We start from the raw sequence: 21,051 nt of genomic DNA, 5'->3' as shown, positions 1-21,051 counted from the left end.
AAACCAGCTCTGCCCTTTTCCACCGAGGCATTTTGAGGGCCGGTTCGCAGCCGAACCAGTTCTTCCTGTTTCCACAGACAGGCCAGGAAAACTGGTTCCAGAGCGGCACCTATGGCAAGCCGTTTTAACATTTAATAGCTAGACTGAATATGTATTGCAGATATCTGTAATTCAATTCTTCCTAGTCATAAAGAACATTTCAGATACAGCCCAATACACATGAATGGCTAGGAAGAATTGAATTACAGATATCTGCAATACATATCCAGTTTAGCTATTAAATGATAAAACGGCCACTTATACTTTTTAAGGATTTTTATATATCTTAAATTTAGTTTTGACTAGTACAATCAAAGTTGTAGATATCTTAAAATATAATTTTTACTAGTAAGAATGTATTGTGGATATCTTTAATTACCATTTCTCAAGCAAACTAAACGTGTTATAGTTCCCAAATCAAAGGTGATCCTTCAAAATATTGGTAAATAAATTAAGTCAATGGGGAAGTATCCAATATGTATTGGGAAATATTTTTTAAGAAAAACAAAAAGGAAAAAAGAAATCCACAATGACTTATAATGTTCGAGTTTGCTCAGTTCCCCTGTAATGATATAACTGTTCGTCAGTTTTAATAGGATAGAGAACTGAGCTATGTAACCTGCAGGATATGGAAAAACTCAGCTGAGATCAGTCACATTACCTCAAGTAACTTCTTGTCCATTGATGAAGGCCCATGCACCGACATAAAATGCAGGTTTACCTTTACTTCGTGCCTTTTTTATCAAGGGCCAGGTCTTCATCCTGGCTTCTTTGATGAGCTGAGAGAGATCCTCAGCAAAACGGAGCTTGTTGTCACACATGAAGGGGTGGTTTTTTGCAGACTTCCATACGGCATCTCTGTAGGACCTCAGGGAGAATCGAATGATGATGGGTCTCGGTGTGGAGTGGGTTGAAGATGATTTTCCAAGATGATGAGCAGCGTCAATAGCAGTTTGAGGGATGTTCTGACCATCTGGGAGGATCTTCTGGCAAACTCCCATGGCTTTTGCTTTCACATTCTCTGTTGAGTTTTTGGCGACGCCATGAAGTTTCAAGTTCTACTGTCTTGAGTAGGAGTCCATCACACACAGGTGTTTGGAGGTTGATAACTTTCATTTCTTCCTCTTTGAGACGTGAATCAACATTCAGCATTTTTTTCTGTATGTCCTTAATTTCACTGCATGCAAAGTACAGAGTTTTCTTTAGCCCCTCTATTTCAAGTGTGTTGCTGTCGAGTTTTCACTCACTAGCTTTTCGAAGGAGTCAGCTCTCCCGTTGATGAGTTTTGAGAGGGTAGAGATAATGGCGTTGTCTGGGGAGGTGGAACACTGTTTGGGGTTATACAGCGCTTTTTTAGCAGTTGGGGATTTGCAGGGAGTCACAGGTAGCTGCGGAAAATCTTCGTCTGCCGCCATGGTAACAGTTACTGGTGGCACGGGGCTAGCATAGTCGTGACACGAGTATATTAGCATGTTACCTGGGTGAGCCTCGGAGGAGAAGGCTTTGTTGTTATGAGATCTTTTCCTGTCCAGGTTCGGCATTAAATGGCTTTCAGTTGTCAAAGAAGTCACTTTCACTGGAGTTTCCTCATTTTTCACCGTCTAATAAAGTTTGGTGCAAGAGCTCAGCGAGAGTGAACCTACTCGGCAGCCATCTTGGCCCCTCTCCTTTTCAGTGGATTCGTCTGGACGCAGATTTTCTTGAAACAACGCCAAGGCAAAACGGAGAAAAAAAGTTTGTTTTGGTACGTGTGGATGGCCTCGGAGAGTCACCTGACGGTGCCTGTTAGCATGACACATGATGTGAAACTTCTTTGTTTTCCTTTTTTAGAATTGGCAAAGGCACCCTGACTGATGTAATCAAAGACTTTGAGGAGAATGGGGCAAGACAACGGTTAAGGAAGAAGCACTCACAGCCACAGCCAGCCTGGTTCATCAGCCGTGAACATATCAACAGAGTTGTGGAATTTATTAAAAAAAAACTATGCAGAAGATAGTGCCATCATGCTGCCTGGCCGACATCCTGGGCATAAGGATTGGCACGTGAAGTTGCCGCCAACCCATGTGTCTAAGGCCTCAGTTTGGCGTCTCTACATGAAGTCTGCTAAGAAGCTTATATGTGTAAAAATGTATTTCAAATTGAGTGCTTGTAATGTGAAGTAATACGAAGGACTATTAGCAATTAAGCAGTTAAGTAATATCTGTTTTTCAGGTGCAAACCTCCCGGATGATAGAAAATCGAATAGAAGTGGTCATGAAGCAACACGATCATCTTGCCCTTGTGTGATTAAAGAGAGGGCTGTGTACAACGGAATGACTGCTGCCTGCAGAAAGACGTGCTGACTCTAAGGTGTCACTTTAAGCATTTCCATTTCAATGAAGTACCTTCTAATTCTGTCCAGTAAAGTGCTTAACGAAAATAACACTACATCAACATTACCTACATGATAACTGCTTTTGACAACCATTGTTCAAACCACTACAGTACTTTGTGCCCTGCAGGCTAACAGATACCAGATATCACTGACATCTGTAGGGATGAGAGCTTATCTGAGATGCAAATGAGCACCATTGTGTTTCCTTTCTTTCAGGTGAGGCGAGGTGAGGTGAGATTTGCAAATCTATTTGGCCAGTTTTCTCAGTAATGTCACAACGGGTAAAAAAGGGAAAACTATGCGAGGAGGACCCAAATGCAGTTAATCGGACAAGGGGGCGAGATAGGGATAAACAAAAGGCGAGCTTTATTTGAACTGAATACAAAATGTGAAAAAGGCATAAACATTCCTCCTCAACCATACAACTTCTCCCATGACAAACTATTATCTGGACTCTGGTGTAAAACACTTAATACAAAAACGATCTTTCTGAGTTCACATATGAACCCTTAACCAACATTTAACCCTTCATATCATTTAGATTTATCCGTTGGCTTAATCTGGGATGTTTTACAGTATGGGCGAGTATGAATGAACAAAACACGTAAATGGCCACACAGTCTTTTCTAAACTTGTATTGCTGACATGGGATTGAAACGGTGTCAGAGCTTCAGTCGTGCACTTGAGAGGTTGCTATGGCTTCAGTTGTCCACCAGATGTCACTGTCACTGAAGCGTTGAAGCTTTGAAAGCTTTTTTTTCAGTTATTCCAGTGTTGCATCTTGTGTGACTTGGTGATCAGAGCCAGGCTCAGATCGCTGCACTGCCCTAACCAGTGCTGGTGATGCTGCTGTGCAGGAAGGTGGGGTTGCTCTTGCATCCACCCAGGACCTGTACACCTCCCGAGTCAGGAAACGGGCAGGAAAGTTCACTGCACGCCAAAACCAGCAGACACAGGAGAGTTTCTTCCTATAACAAGTAATATTCATACACCTTTAAATTAAATGTTTCATATATATTCCTGCACCTTTTTGCACTCTACAGATTTGCACTGTTTAAATATCAGTGTCCTGTGTATATATACTTTATTTATTGCTTATATATTACTTATATTTATATCTGTAAATAGTTGTCAAATGTTTACCTTTTATTCAGTTTGAAATCGTTGTTTTAGTTGTATGTCTATTATGGTGTGTGTGATTTCAGAGCGACATAAAGCCGGAGTCAAATTCCAATGACACTTACAAGGCTCGTCATAATGTTGCTGGTACAAGCACCCTTACAGCGAGCCCTTCAACCAGCAGGAAGAGGGGGATGCAGAGACACGTGCGCGATGTGATGGAGGTCTTAATGGACATAAAGAGTAAACAGCATGATGAATACATGCATACATTCAGTGCAGCCCTCGGCACTAGTCCTTCTGTGCCCACGAGGACACTCTCCACCATACACTTTGACTTATGTTTTTGTATGCTATATATCAATATTTCACTTAATTTTCTATTTTTTACCGTAATTTAGTCAGATAGAGTACAAATATATATATATATCCATATATACAGTATACTGTATATATACATACCATATATATATATATATATATATATATATATATAGTATACACACACACACACACACACACACACACATATATCTGTAAAGACTAGTATCTGACATTTTTACGCTCTCATTTATTACATCATTAGTTATTTTCACTTGAAAGCAATTTTTGCTTGTTTTGTTATTGTCCTTCAGACAAGGTGAATTTGTTTGTTTTCATATTTTGAGACTTTCACACAGCCATAGTGGTGGAGATGTTTACTTTCATCTACCATGGACAATCATGATTTGATCAGTTATAATCTACATTCATGTGAAATTTCAGAACTTGAACTGGTTGAACACCTTGAGAAGTGGGGATCTCACCTAAAGTGCCATGTTTGTGTTATATGTATGTGTGTTAACATTATGATATGTTTCTGATGTCCATGAATGCAGCTCCACCAATGAGTTTCACCCTCTCATGTACACCTGCAGTGTTTCACAAATCACAGTAAACAGAAAACCCACATAGCTCTACTGTCATCTCATGAGCCCCTAGATATATCTTGTGACCCTTTGGAGGGACTCGACCCCGAGGTTGAGACCCGCTGGATACCCAACTCCATCTCAAACATTTACATTGATGCATCTGAATTAACTAAAAATGTTGATGTAAAATACATTTACTGTTTTTCTGTAAAGAAATTTCTTGAAATGTAGTATCCAGAAAATACTTCTGTACCTTTACTTAAGTAAGATTTTGCAAGTTGGACTTGTTTTTGTTTTTTTAAGATCAAAGACAAAACAGAGGGCAGAGATTCAGGCGAGTACGCGGCTGAAATAAATAAAACAAATAAAGCCACGAAAGCATCCGTCACAGGGTTCAAATCCAGTGTGCTGCAGGTCAGAGCTAACAATGAAAATACCGAGTGATGTATATAAAAACACTCCCAAATCACTTCTGAGATTGTTATTTAGCATTTTATTACAATACTGGTTTCCAAGAGGCCAACTCCACACACATCAAACAGTTTCCCATCAACATAGCTAAACAAGGTCTTGAAGAACAGCCATCAGTCAATTAGTAATAAGCATATGAAGAAGGTTGCAAAACAGGGATGTTGCGATTTCACATTTATTTTCAGCTAAGAAAAAAAATAAAAAAACCTAACAAAAGCAATAGTCTCCCAATTTCCTCTATTCGATGTCTCCAATCTCCTTCAGGTCACAGATGTGAGCACTGCCTCCAAGGTCATCAAAGCCAATTCCAGCATGGAGAGGCTCGGTGAACTTGGTCTGGATCCTGCAGATGAGATGTGTGGCATTCTTGGTGATGGCGTAGAAGGCCAGAATACCTAAACTGTGATCGACGAACACTCCCAATCTATTGCAGAAAGGACCTGTGATGCGAGTTCTTTGTTTGTTGTGGTGATATTTAAATCTGTTGGTGCCGTCAAATACGAATGACCAAGAATTTTCATTTAATCCAAATATGCAAGGACACCTGTACCCGCTTCTGCTGATTTTCTTGTACGCAACAGCCACAGCAACTGCCTTGGTACTCCCCTCCTCCCACTCCACCTCCCAGTAGAAACGACCCGTCATACTCTCTTCACTCAGGGCCTGACTGTAGCAGAATCTGTCTGGGTGATTAGAATAAGACTGTTCTTCTTCCACTACCGTTACTCGACTGTTGTCCTCAGATAATACCATAATGCTGCTGACTGTGTTGGGGTCCAGGTGTATTTGACGTGCATGTTCCAATAATAGAGGTCTGGTCCTGGGCTCGGTGAGCTGGACTGTGATAGCTTCCACCTGAGTCACTGTCGGTTTTGGCTTGTTGCCGTCTACGCAGACGCCCTGTAATATGTCTCTGACCTCTGACACGGCCGCAGTCAAGTGTTTAGCATATCTTGGATTCCGGACTTTGCCGCGGGCCCGGGGTAACTCGATATATTCATTCAGACTTATAAATGAGTAGAACTTTTCTCGGCGCAGGTCGGGATCCTCTAGGGGCATGAGCTCCTCCAACTCACTGATGTCCGTCTCCAGCTTCTGCCGAAACTCGGTCACTCGACTCGTTTCCGCCTCCAGCTGGGATCTGATCTGCTGCTTCACGTCATCGCGTTTTTTCTCCATGAGGCGGATCAGCTCCGCGAACACCTCCTCAGCGTCCGCCACTGCTTTAGTAGAAAGCTCGTTGTTAATCCTCAGTTCCCGCGGAAGACGCTCCATGTCTGTCTTTCTGATGTAGATGCTGCGATTGATTCTCTTCCTTGAAGAGTTTTTCGCGGTCTTTACTGCAATTGGGACGTCACACGCAGCGGTTGCCACGAGGTCAGGCCCCGGTGAGAACGGCAGCAAACACACAGGGCAATAGTAGGTCGCCTTATTAGCCAAGAAGTGTGTAATACACGTCATGCAATAGAGGTGATCACATGGAATAATCACCGGAGCCTCCACTGGATCCCTGCAGATGGTGCAAGGAAAGGTTTGCGGTTCCAGCTTAGCCCTTTTCGGCTCCATTTTGCGTGAGAGTTTCACAAACACTAGCTCGTGCTGAGACTCGAAACCTTTACTTCCTGGTCGTTTGCGCCCGCCCTTATTCACAGTTGCACATCAGCGAGAGGGAGGGGGCAAGACCACGCGTGCGCAGAGTGGAGCAGCAGGAACATGGGGGCGGGGTTATAAAGCCGTCACACATTCCATCGGGAGGTGTTTTTTCTCTTAAAGGGGCAGTGCATGTTCCATCAGCCAGGGGAGATTCAAACAAAACACTGAGAACATTTAGTTCATGCAATTACTACACAAATTGAAGACATCACTGCAAAAAAACGAAACAATCACATAATCAAAAACTAGAGATAGATCAGTGAGTCTACATACTCATCCAGTTTCAACACCCGTCCTCTGCGCAACTTTGAGGACGTGACAGCGGCTGTGTCAGCGGTCAGAGATGACCTGCATGATGTTCTGACAGAGAAATGGATGAAGGTCTTAGCTTTATTGCAGAGTTGTTCTGTAGTATTTGACTGAAGATTTGTTTTGATGCACATGTTGCTGGTTGTTTCTCTTCCACTGCACGGTTCCTAAGAGATGGAGCACCAGATCTTCCTTAATCGTTGTTCTCACCACTTTGACAATTTGGAAAGAAATTTACAACTGCATTCATTAGTTGATCATGTTCATGATAAAAAAGTTACATTGGTACTGTAAACTACAATATTGGTATTTTGAAATTGAAAATGCAATAAATTTCTGAAAGCTCAATATTTTCACACACATTTTTTCCCTTTTTGTTCATGAAGGGGTTTTTGTTTAATTTAGATATAATGAATCACATTAAGTACACAATGTGTAGTTAGCGATAACCTCATTTAGTCAGACTGGTTGAAGTAAAACAATATTTCCCAAGACTACAATCAAACCACAGACACTGACATCCTTATGTCAAAAAATGCAATTTTGTAAACTCAAAGAAAGCCATAAAACAAGTATTTTTATTCCTTGGCCATGATGGGACACTATCTGGATTTGCATCATGTTTCACATTCACTTTGAATGTAAGGCATCACATTTTATTTGATTTATGGATTACATATAATTTCCCACTGAGGATCAAACATGCCTCCTGACACACACCAGAAAAAAATAGGAATTTTCAAAACTTCTGTCAAACTTCAGAATAACAGGTCACTGTGACAAGAAAAAGTCTTTAAAAATGGCAAATTTGTTCTGATATGGATAGTAGAGACTGCTGCCTGCATGTTGATGACATGAATGCAAACTGAGCAATTGATCCCTCTTGATTGGCTGGAGTTGCCTCGGTGGTCGTGGGAGAATTTCCCCAGTGGATTAGGCCTACTGGGCTTTTCACACTCACTTCCATTGATTGTTGTTGTGACTCATTGTATGCATGTATTTTTCATACATAATTATCACTTGATTGTCCGAACAAACATCGTTACATTTCAAAGGAGGTGACCAGAAAGTGAGTTGTTGTCAGTAGACGACTCTGCTTTCGTCTCAAAGAGGCTCACATTGATCAGCGACTGCAAACCTAAACTCCACTCACCACTTGCACCTGGACAACGACCTGAAGGAATTGTGCATTTTGAAAGAAAATGGGACAGTGTTGACACCAAGGAGGACTTTGTCCATCCTGGAGAGGGAGGTTAACTGGCTGGTCATGAGAAACCACTGGACTTTACCTGCTCAGCAGCAAACAGCAGACCCCAATCCAGAAGGACTCAAGGAACCAGATCTGCTTCTTTTGGTGACTGAATCCATCGATCTGTAGTATTGATACACTTTACTTGTGATGTCATTTCATTCATAGCATCCTCTCGTTTCACAACTAATCAACAGAAAGCACACTTCATTATTTGATCTGAAATGTAAATGTGTAAACATCACCTGACATAAAATCTTCAAATGTGGTCAACCTGAACTTCAGGAGATGGAAACATGAGAAAAAGTCCAAAATCAACCTCAACACTTCTATGAAACATGACTGATATTATGTTGCACACTAAAATAAAACCTCTAATCAGTGAGAATCAAAAGGAGAACAGCTAATAAAGAAATCCATTCAGCCATTTCAATACATAGCAGGAGTCTTTATGAAAGGTGAGGAGTCAGAGATGAGAACTCCAAACAGCCTCATAGCTGTGAGTGAATTAGTCCTGAATTTGTAGTCTGATGACTCAAATCTACCAATTTTTTTTTGACTTCTTGAATTCTTGTTTTATCTATTATACTGACTGACAAATGCTCTTCTGCTCTCAACAACAACACTGTACCTTGTTGTGTTAACTGTCTCTGTTATTCTCTCATAGTAGTTTTACATTTTCCCCATAAACTTAATTACACCACAATAGGCACTTATGTTCATGTGGATTTGGAGCTCTTTCTCTCTTTGAACGAGCCAATGGGGACGCTCCAACCGACCGACCGACCAATGACCTCAAAGGGCCCGCCCCCGCTCTGTTGCGGTCCAATCAAATTCTGACTACCAGAAACCTTGGTAACCCCTCCCTCCATCTCCTGCTATAAAAACAGCTCGTCTCTGCCTGTTGGTCAGAGCTGCTGCTGACTTTGTTTAGAGAAACTCTTTGTTCACTGAGAGGAGAAATGGAACAGAAAAGACTCAACCTGGACCAGGAAACCTTCTCTTGTTGCATCTGTTTGGATCTACTGAAGGACCCGGTGACTATTCCCTGTGGACACAGCTACTGCATGAAGTGTATTGAAACCTACTGGGATAAGAAGGAGATCCACAGCTGCCCTCAGTGTAGGCAGACCTTTACACCGAGGCCTGTCCTGCTGAAAAACACCATGTTGGCAGTTTTGGTGGAGGAGCTGAAGAAGACTGGACTCCAAGCTGCTCCTGCTGGTCTCTGCTATGCTGGACCTGAAGATGTGGCCTGTGATTTCTGCACTGGGAGGAAACTGAAAGCCCTCAAGTCCTGTCTGGTGTGTCTGGCCTCTTACTGTGAGAAACACCTCCAGCCTCATTATGAATCACCAGCATTCAAGAAACATCAGCTGGTGGAGCCCTCCAACAAGCTCCAGGAGAACGTGTGCTCTCGTCATGATGAGGTGATGAAGATGTTCTGCCGTACTGATCAGCAGTCTATCTGTTATCTCTGCACTGTGGAGGAACACAAAGGCCACGACACAGTCTCAGCTGCAGCAGAAAGGACTGAGAGGCAGAGAGAGTTGGATGTGAGTCGACTAAACATCCAGCAGAGAATCCAGGACAGAGACAAAGATGTGAAGCTGCTCCAACAGGAGGTGGAGGCTATCAACCACTCTGCTGATAAAGCAGTGGAGGACAGTGAGGAGATGTTCACTGAGCTGATCCGTCTCATGGAGAAAAGACGCTCTGACGTGAAGCAGCAGGTCAGATCCCGGCAGGAAACTGAATTGAGTCGAGTCACAGAGCTTCAGGAGAAGCTGGAGCAGGAGATCAGTGAGCTGAAGAGGAAAGACGCTGAGCTGGAGAAGCTCTCACACACAGAGGATCACAACCAGTTTCTACACGACTACCCGTTGCTGTCACCACTCAGTGAGTCCACACACTCATCCAGCATCAACACCCGTCCTCTGCGCAACTTTGAGGACGTGACAGCGGCTGTGTCAGCGGTCAGAGATGACCTGCATGATGTTCTGACAGAGAAATGGATGAAGGTCTTAGCTAAAGGGACTGATGTAGTTGTTTCACTGCCGCAACCAGAGCCCAGGACCAGAGCTGAATTCTTAAAATATTCATGTGCACTCACACTGGATCCAAACACGGCACACAGAGACTTGATATTATCTGAGGGGAACAGGAAAGTAACAATGACGGTACCAGGACAGACCGTTCGTAATCACAGAGACCAATTCCAAGATTGGAATCAGGTCCTGAGTAGAGAGAGTCTGACTGGACGCTGTTACTGGGAGGTGGAGAACACTGGGGGGTTCATTTTTATAGCAGTCGCATACAAGAGTAACATCAGAAAAGGTAACCTGCAAGAAGTTGGGTTTGGATACAGTGATAAATCTTGGGCATTAGCAAGTGACAATAAGAGATATAATCTCATTCACAACAAAGTCCTAACTCGCATCTCAGGTCCTCCGTCCTCCAAAGTAGGAGTGTACCTGGATCACGGAGCAGGTATACTGTCCTTCTACAGCGTCTCTAAGACCATGACTCTCCTCCACAGAGTCCAGACCAGGTTCACTGAGCCTCTCCATGCTGGATTTTATTTAGATTTCTGTTACGGGCAATCTGTTGTGCTCTGTAAACTCAAATAGACAGAAGTCAGTTAACAGTTGAATTCAGTCTTTTAACTCTTCAACCCATTGGATTGTTGGTTCTTCATTGCTTTGAGATCAGCAGTCAAACAAACATTACACAGTTGTTCTGTAGTATTTGACTGAAGATGTGTGTTGATGCACATGTTGCTGGTTGTTTCTCTTCCACTGCGGTTCCTAAGAGATGGAGCACCAGATCTTCCTTCATCGTTGTTCTCACCACTTTGACAATTTGGAAAGAAATTTACAACTGCATTCATTAGTTGATCATGTTTATGATAAAAAAAAGTTACATTGGTACTGGAAACTACAATATTGGTATTTTGAAATTGAAACTGCAATAAATTTCTGAAAGCTCAATATTTTCGCACATTTTTTTCCATTTTTGTTCATGAAGGGGTTTTTGTTTAATTTAGATATAATGAATCACATTAAGTACACAATGTGTAGTTAACGATAACCTCATTTAGTCAGACTGGTTGAAGTTAAACAACATTTTCTAAGACTACAATCAAACCACAGACACTGAAATTCTTATGTCAAAAAAATGCTATTTTGTAAACTCAAAGACAGCCATAAAACAAGTATTTTTATTCCTTGGCCATGATGGGACACAATCTGGATTTGCATCATGTTTCACATTCACTTTGAATGTAAGGCATCACATTTTATTTGATTTATGGATTACATATAATTTCATACAAACTAGAAAAAAATAGGCATTTTCAAAACTTCTGTCAAACTTCAGGATTACAGGTCACTGTGATAAAAGTCTTTAAAAATGGCAAATTTGTTCTGATATGGATAGTAGAGACTGCTGCCTGCATGTTCATGTCAAAATAATATGTGAAGAATTTGTGGATTTGATGAAGGAGCTGTCTTTTGTTGAGCATCATTTTTCACATTTCACTTATATCAGTAAATAAACATTTAACATCGGTGATCAGAGAGACGTGAGGGATGCAAAGCAACAGCTCCAGCTAACAGCCTGCACTTCAAGCTGTTGCACCCCTAGACGCTAAATGTAAACCACCTTTAGAGGCATATGTGAAGTACAACAATGACATTCATCAGAGTTGCAATGTGAGTGTCAGAGGTTTGGGGGAAAGAGAGGAACAGTGACACTAATAGTGTCTGCTCATATTTGATGTAATGTTTTTCATTGTATGATGAATGCAAACTGAGAAATTGATCCCTCTTGATTGGCTGGAGTTGCCTCGGGGGTCGTGGGAGAATTTTCCCAGTGGATTAGGCCTATCACTTGATTGTCCGAACAAACATCGTTACATTTCAAAGGAGGTGACCAGAAAGTGAGTTGTTGTCAGTAGACGACTCTGCTTTTTTCTCAAAGAGGCTCACATTGGTCAGCGACTGCAAACCAAAACTCCACTCACCACTTGCATTGCATTGTGATTCACGACTGCTGGTTTACCACGTGGCTAAGAGTACTTTCTTTTCATGTAAATTTGAATTTTTCTCCACTGTTCCTTTGTTATTTAGTAGTATCGCTACTTTAACTAGTTGAGTTGTTTGTCTGTTTTAATTAATTTTCCCCAACCTACTTTTTTTGTAAATATGTTATATTCTCTCTTTTTTGTTGTTGTTGTTTTTGTCTTCTTTAACTAGTTGGTTTGTCTCTCTGTTTTAATTAGTTTCCCCTGCCCTTTGGTATTTACTCTTTTGTTCTTTACTGTAGTTAAATTGTTGGTTCTTTTAGTATTCTGGCCTCTCTTTAGCCTGTTGGTTTGTTTATTTTTTTATTTTATTTTCTTTCCACTTCACCCTACCTACCTTTTATTATTTTTTTTGTAAATATTTTATTTTTTCAATTTTATGATTTCTTGTTTCTCATAACTAATACCGTACCTTATCCTTCTTGTATTATCATTTATCTTGAGCCGGTTGTTTCTGTATTAATTAATTTGCCCCGTTTTATTTTTATGTAAAAATATTGTTCTCAATTTTTAGTATTATTTTCTCCTTAATCATTTTATAATATTTTTGTTTGTTTCAATTGTATTTTTATTTTTTATTTTCACAGTATTTCATTGTTTTTTTTTAAATTATTATTATTATTAATTTTTTTTCCGCCTGGTTTTTGCCTGGAATGCTCTATACAAATCTGGCACCCTATTGAACGGAGTTAAACTGAGAGAGCGTGCCGTTCACAGACACCAGGATGAACGCATTCACAGTAGCATTCATCAGGCAGTAATACAGTACGTTCACGTTCGCCCAAGATATGAACGAGTTCATGAACTATCGTTCAATGAACAGGTTCAGCCACAACAGTGTTTAGTAGTATCGCTTCTCTAACTAGTTGGTTGTCTGTCTGTTTTAATGCATTTTCCGCAACCTACCTGTTGCTATTTTAGTCTTTTTTTTTGTAAATACATTATTTTTCTATTTTATTATTTCAGGTTTCACATACTGTTAGTACTTTGTCCTTTTAAGTGTTATTGTTTATCTTTAGCTAGTTTGTTGTTTTGTCTATATTAATTCATTTTCCACCTGTTTTTATATTAGTTCTTTTTTTGTACATGTATTTTTATCATTATCATTAATAATTATGTTGGTTTTAATTTTTATTTCATCTTATTTTTTTATTCATGTTTCATTATTATTTTCACTTGTACATTTTTATTAAATTTTTTTTTCTCTTTTCTTAAAAAAAAAAAAAAAAAAAGAGGGGTAAATTAACTGAATTATATGATTTGCCATCAATCCTAAAGACTTGTCCTCCATTGAATTGTCCTCTGAGGTTGTAAACACAGTAGGTGTCTCTGGCATCACTAAACAAAACCCAGTTTCCCGATCAGTGACCTATGTTTGGCAGTTGCCCTCTCCTCAACTTTCTTTACAACTTCAAACAATCTATGAGCATATAACCAAACAACCCACTTCTCCTTTCCTTTCTTGGCTGATTTATGAGTTCATCCTTCTTTCCAAACCTAACCTTACTATTGAACCCTGATCACCCCATAACACGGTTTCCCTCCTTCATTCCCAAATTGATGGCAAGCCATATAGTTGTGAAAGTTGATCTTAGTTAATTTTCTTCTAAATCCCGTGTTCTGTTTTCCCATTTTAATTTTTAAATGTTCCCAATTTTATTTTTCCCAAATTCCGTGCTCTCCGTTTTAATTTTTCTAAATCCCGGTTTCTGTTTAATTTTTCTAAATTCTGTTTTCCAGTTTAATTTTTCTAAATTCTGTGTTTTCCATTTTATTGTTTTTTCCTTAATTCCATGCTTTCTGTTTTCCATTTTTCGGACATCTGTGTTTTCCGTTTAAATGTTTCTAAATTTTGTTTTCCGTTCTCATTTTTCGAAAATTCCATTTTAATTTATAGAAATTCTGTATTTTACAATTTTATAGCATTTTTTTCATCAAATAGTGTCTAATCGTGTAGGTGATAAATAAAAATAAAGACATTTCTAGCAGCACCCTGCCCCGACTTTCGTCGTGTCTAAAATCAGCGTATCTGTCGATCCACTCGCCGCTATCTATGTTTCACTTTTCAGACAGGCTGGATGAGGCGGTGTTCCCGTTGATTACACTAAAACACAATAGAGACTCTCCACAAAGTCCCCCCCCCCCTTTTTTTCAGCTTAGGTATGGTAAAAAACTCTTATAATGGGGCAAAACATTGATTTTCAGATTTTGACAAACTCCATGAAATTCCGCGTTTTACAGGTAATTTTCTTGTCAGATTCTGCGATTCAGTCCATGCGCATAGTGGGAATCAGAGAGCCCTACACTTGACTCAGGTTATGCAATTGGTCCCCTATTTGAGACCCCAGAAAGTTTTGGCAAACAGAAAAGCAGACACTACAACAGTGACTACCCTGTTCCTCAGAGACATTGTCTGCCAGTTTGGGATCCCGCACAGCATTAACAGTGACAGAGGTACTCATTTCACCTCCTCTGTCTTGCGAGAACTCTGCAAAGCGCTTCAGATCAAACACTGCTTTCATACTCCTTACCATCCTCAATCTGCCAGTGCAGTGGAAAGACAGAATGGATTACTGAAAAACAAACTTGCAAAAATCTTAGGCTTAAAATGGCCTGACGCCCTGCCCATTGCTTTAATGACCATGATGAGCACAGCCAACAGAAAGACAGGACTGTCACCTCATGACATTCTAATGGGAAGACCAATGTCAACTCAACAACTTCTCTTCCCCCACTTTCACGCTTAGAACTTGCCCTGATGGATGAAACTATCATTGACTTTTGCAAGGGACTGTGTTCTTCTGTCAAAGCTCTAAATTCACAGGTGATTGCAGCCCAGACGTCTCCTGCTGACAGTGACTGTCACAACCTCCAGCCCAGCGATTTCATCTACGTGAAGCAGTTCAAGAGAAAAAACGCTCTCCAGCCCAGGTGGACCGGTCCGTTTCAAGTACTGCTGACCACCAACACTGCCGTGAAGTGTGAGGGACGTCCCACGTGGATCCACGCTTCACATTGAAAAAAAAATCAACAGCCGAACAGGAGGATGACAACCTGGAGCGGGACTCAACCGACCAGATGCCGACGGAGAACTCCAACGTTGCTGCTTGTGACCGGATTATTGTTCCTGTGGCTCCTTGACAATGCCAGTATGAACCAAGGGGGACAGCAGGTTGCTTTGGAACATCCCCTTCTTAATACTGCAGCTATGGAGCCACCAGAAAGAAGCATATCAGGGATAGCTCATCCCTTCTCGAATGCAGTCTCCAGCCTTCGTCAGAAACGGGAAACTGTACCAAATACAATCTCCACACACGACCAAATGATTTCCACAAACACCTATATCAACCTGAATGGTAGCTTATCACAGCTCAAATTCTACCAATTGTTACGTATGTGGATTCATCCCACATAGCACAAATGAAGGCCTCCCCCTGATGGATTACAGTATATGAACGTAAAATAACGGTGGTTGTTGTGGTTGTTTTATAGCGCATCTACTGTAATTTATCTAACAGTATAATACACAAATGAAGGCCTCCCCCTGATGGATTACAGTACATGACAGTAGGATAACTGGGGTATGGTAATTTTACAGCGCATCTACCATTATTTATTTTACGGATATTGGATTACAGTACATGACAGTAGGATAACTCTGGGTTGTGGTTATTTTACAGTATATGCCAGTGTGTTATAAAATCTGCTATTTTTGCACCAATTTCAAAACTAAGTATGCAGGGCTTCTCAAATACCCAGCCCTACCACATTCATCCAGCCAGTCAACATCCAAAAGTCCTACAATAAACACACAGCTTGACTTTTCTTGTATTTTACTAATGTCTTGTCTTCTAGTGCTTAGAGCGGATCAGAAACACATTCAGCAACAACATGCAATTATCACTGTTTATCTGTGTGTGCTAACTGAAGAAAAGTAGCAGGATAAGCTGAGGACACGGACCTCTCACTTGAATAAAAATCAGATGCAGACTTTAAGTAATAACTTCGGGAACCCTGGTATAGAACACAAGAGAATATACATTCCATAACATTGCTGTAGTTTATTACAAACAAGTTTTTTGCATGTGAACAATGAAAAGTGAATGTGGAGTACTTGACTGGTCTCGTCAGTCACCGATGATGAGTGCCTGAAAAAAATGAATATATAAAATTAGCAACACAACGTACCAGGTAAAATTTAAAAATAAGAAAGGCTAATGGAGGGATTGTAGGTCCTTACTCTGTCCCTTTGGAAAGTCCTCCCGTCCCTTCATGTTTGTGGTTGCACAGTGAGTTCTATAAAAGCACAAGTTAACACAAGTTAGTTATATCTTCACAAAATTGCAGATTAACTTTAATAACAGAACAATCTCTAAGATGTAATTTCAACAAATGCCTGTTCAAGTTAAACTCTCGCCATAAAGCAACCTAGACTTTTTTGTGAATGTATACGAGTCAAACCTTCGTGTAAATGCATAATTACGACAAAAGAGTCACTTTTAAGATTTACCGTAGTTTCGTTTTCGTTTTCTTATGCTAGCCTCAAAATTGCTATTTTTTAAACACTAAGAAGGCTCAACACAACATGAAACTTTGCTCGTAGTATCACCAGGGTCTCTACACATGAACACGAGCATTGAGAACATTGTTTGTGTACACAGAGTTTACTAAAAAGAAGGTTTTTGAACTGCTCACAACACCTGGCTAATGACTATGGCTAATTGAGCTCAAGCTAGCTACAGAGCTTGCTTCTTAGCCCTTTTTAAGCAACCTGAACTAATGAAACAGACCTTATGAAACATCTGAAATGTCAACAGTTCAATAATCATACAGATAAAACAACACTGGACACTATCAATTTTGGGAGAAAAGCATAACTTTACTTTACCTGCTCTGGTGAACACATGGACTGGACTTGAGAAGGGCACATGTCTCCTTGACAGAAAATACTGTTTCATGCTGTTAAATTACATTTTCTTATTTTTAACTGAGCATTAACTGTTAATTTACATGTAAGCATGAATATTTAACAGTATTTTACAATTATTTTAAAATACAGTAAGATACTGTTGTAATCCACAGTAAATTTGCAGCAATTCAGTATAAATACTGTTTTATGGTGTTAAATTTCTGTTATCTTCTGTTATTGTTAAATGACTGATTTAACTGTTAATTTACATGCAAGGGATGAATATTTAACAGTATTTTACAATTATTACAAAATACAGTAGGATACTGTTGTAAATCCACCGTAAATTTACAGCAATTCGTTACAGTGCTCTTACTGAACTGTCTCCGTAACATTTGTCTCACATACATTGATCAAGGCCCGAAGGGTGAACCCTGTTGTGACATTGTCTAGCTCTCCCGAGAACGGTCACACCTTGTAGACATCCACAGATGTCTCTTCCTCTGCAGAGAGACATGTGTTGATTCAATGCAAATACACTCATGATGCCTTCCCTTTTGTTCTCCCGAATGTTCTGTATAAATCCACCTCGGCCAGGCCATTCGGGAGAATGGATCTTCATGGATACACTGTGAATTTCTTTTCTCCACTGTCAGTGATTAAACCTCATTTGAACCAGCCACAGAATTGGACCTGAAGAGTTTTTCTTCCACAATACCAACCATCTTCCCCATGTGACCTGAACGCAGCATCGGTTTTAGACAGGTGAGACCTGCGAACAACCTGATATAGTGCGACACACCACATGTGATTAAATGTTTATTCACTGATGTTTGCAGCAGGTTGACAAGTGAAATGTGACAACTGATGCTCAACACAACAGGGCGCCTTCATCCTGCTACCCAGATTTGTTCTGGAGGTTAATAGAGCAATACAAGACATTCAAGAGCATTAATATGGAAGTAATCCACATGCTGTGTCAAAAAATATAGTATGTCTTTCTGAGCAGAGTGTTGATGTGTGTGTTGATAGCTTCTCCTTCCTTTGTTGACATAGCCTGACTGTGCGTTGCTTTTAGTGCATGTTCTTGATCCCCAATGGCTTGCTCACGACCGCCGTTCTACATTGTTCTCATATGGTGGAGCTAAGAGCACCTCTGTCTGTCCCCAGTTTCAGTAACAACATGTCTTCAGGCTAATAATCTTTGTACTAAAAGTGCATTGTGTCATATACTCAGTGGCGTCAAATTATTCCAAAGAATTTCATCGGACACACATCATTGATTCATTTACAATTTAGCATGCACAGCAATTGAAGGATCATACTACGTGGCATGGTTGAGGTTTAAAGTAATTTATCTGAATAGCTAAAGAAAAAGGTTGGATCCACCCCAACATCACTGACTTAACGCTCTGTGACCCAAATGGAGCGCACCCAAGCTGTTGTAGACCAACAGCTGCATGCTGGATCTGCTAAATGCTAACATGCTTGTGCTGGTTCCTCCAGCAGTGACTTCACAGAGGACCTTTTTAAGTCCAGTGAGGTGTAGTCAAAAAATATCATTGAAAACATAGACTTATAGTCATAGTCATTAATTTGGTCAAGTTTGGGTGCAAGAACATTTGATGAGTCCTGAAACAATACTGAGAACAAATAAATGCATGCAATGACCTGTTGTTGGGTGTGATTGATTTATTGCACAATTACGGATGACTCCTCCTTGAATGGTAAAGAAGTACTTTAGGAAATATTTTATTATCATGACCTCATACATTGCGTGAATGGTTGTTTGTCTCTACATGTCAGCCTTGTGATAGACTGGCGTCCTGTCCAGGTGTACCCTGCCTTCACCCAATGAAAGCTGGGATCGGCTCCAGCCCCCCCGCGACCCTGAATACAGGATAAGTGGTAGACAATGGATGGATGGACCTCATAAATATCAAATTCTGCGTTCAGTTCAATCAGAATCTCGACATCTGAAAGCAACATGTTCAGTCTCAATATTTTCAATATTTTAAAAATATATTTACTGATGATGTTTTAAGCTGCCAAAGGCTGCTGAAGTTGTATTCCTGCAGTGAAAATCAGAGCAGGTTAACAAGGGAAATGTGAAAACTGATGGTCAACACAAGGGGGCGCCTTCATCCTATCGAGATGTAGTGGAGGTTGAAGGAGCAATATATGATATTCAGAGTATTAATATGGCAGCAAACAACTATTTGCTATGTAAAGATTTAGCAGTTATGTCTATCTGAGCAGAGAATAAAGTAACTCTCCCTCTGTGTGTGTTCTTATCTGAGCTTTGCTTTGTTGACATAGCTGGGCCTGCTGTGTGGTGCTTTTAATGCAGGTCCGTGCATGTGAGCGTGCCCAGCTCACGGCCACCACTCCGCATTGCTTTCGTATGGCGTAGGGTTTAAGCAGATAACACCGGCCTGTCCGACAACATCGTCGAGGAAGAGTCGCAGAGATGGGAGAAGTTACAGTTGGTCTCAAATCTGTAACTCACTGCTAGATGCTGACACGTCCTACACACTGGACCTTTGGATGTGTCTTAACTGATGTTGTTTGAGGCTGCCAAAGTTTTTACATGTCCTCCTGAAATGTGAAAACAGATTTTTAACCCAGTAGGGCACCTTCATCCTGCTGTCCAGGGATGTATGAGGTTAAAGCACCTCAAATCACTTTGACTGTTTCAGTTTAGGCTCTACTCTGCCTTTATTATAAGGCCAGTCATCTCATGAAAGGCAGTTGTGTGCTGAGGTTGTTTGAATGTTAATGCGTTTGCAGTAATGAATAAAACTCTATGCTGTGATGTGAACGATATGGCTAAAGTTGTTAAAGTTTTGACAAAAGTGAAAGGATGCCTATTAATAGAAAATATAAAACTTACTATCACAATATAATGTTTTGTGATATTGTAACAATTCTCATATTGCAACATTCTACATTGCAACACAAGCGACCTATTACATATGCCATATAGCCTCTACTGGCTATATGGCAGAACTACGTACTGTGAGTATGACTCAAAACACTTACACAAAGCTAAGTCTAGTAGATTAGTGATAGACTTGTGTCGACAAGTGACACTTTGTACTCTCTCCTCAGTTAAGATAGTGTGGGCTCTAAATAAATGGCTTGAGGAGACCATAACCATGGTATTGAGCGTGTGACTTAGGCTACTGCAGTTGCTCGGGTATTGTCATGGTTTGTGCGGCAAGCGGTTGTTAGCAGGTCAGACCTGGGTCTGAATATAACATTGCGAGTCTTGTAGGGTTGGTTGGTTCCCGGCAAGTTTGAGTCATCGAGCGATCCCTAGATCCGTTGCAATGTTTCAGAAGATTCTGCTCATACAATTTGTACAAATTAGCGATGGAAAAGTGCTATTTGAAACACAAGTCATGCCATTTGTGTAATTTTCTCTCCGTAGACTGTGATTTGTGAATGTATTATTAATATGCCATAAATAGGCTACTCCCTTGCCAACTGAGACCGTAAATCAACCAAACCCATAAACCATGGCAACTACTCAGTTCTTGCCTTAGGCTAATGAACCGATCCCATCAGGCTTTAGTGCACGGTGTAGTTTGTCAGTGAACGGATGGATATGACATAACAATATAACAATGTTAAGTTAAGTCAAGTTTTATTTGTATAGCCATTTATAATCAACAGTGGGGGCATCTCTGCTTGCCTCTATAGAGAGCGGAATGGACCGTTCGTGATTATTGTTCTCATTACGCGGCACTGACCTCAACCAATCCAATCAACGAAGGCAACGGTTACTGACCAATCAGAGGCAGGGTGGGGCAGGTCACGTCTTCGCTACAGCAGGAAACGAGACGTAGCAGCATTGTGCGATGCGGTATCTGATCCCACCACTAGAGTTCTCCCTCACCAGCTCCGTCCGCCCCTGTTGGCGCTGTCTGT

At 40.6% G+C, this 21,051-nt stretch overlaps 1 protein-coding gene across 1 annotated transcript; it reads left to right on the top strand.

The window, feature by feature from the left end:
• Positions 1-9,087: 9,087 nt before the first annotated feature.
• On the top strand, positions 9,088-10,750 carry LOC311012376 (tripartite motif-containing protein 16-like; the record flags this gene model as incomplete). Its single annotated transcript, XM_084007830.1, has 2 exons — positions 9,088-10,418; positions 10,553-10,750. The coding sequence occupies 2 exons, from the start codon at positions 9,088-9,090 to the stop codon at positions 10,641-10,643; spliced, it is 1,422 nt and encodes a 473-aa protein (XP_083863956.1). The 3' UTR covers positions 10,644-10,750.
• Between the last annotated feature and the right edge of the window lie 10,301 nt (positions 10,751-21,051).

This window comes from Eutrigla gurnardus, assembly GCF_963514095.1.
Source record: "Eutrigla gurnardus genome assembly, chromosome: 4".
Taxonomy (NCBI): domain Eukaryota; kingdom Metazoa; phylum Chordata; class Actinopteri; order Perciformes; family Triglidae; genus Eutrigla; species Eutrigla gurnardus.
Note: the sequence above shows the minus strand (reverse complement) of the source record. Positions and strands in the feature narration are given on the sequence as shown.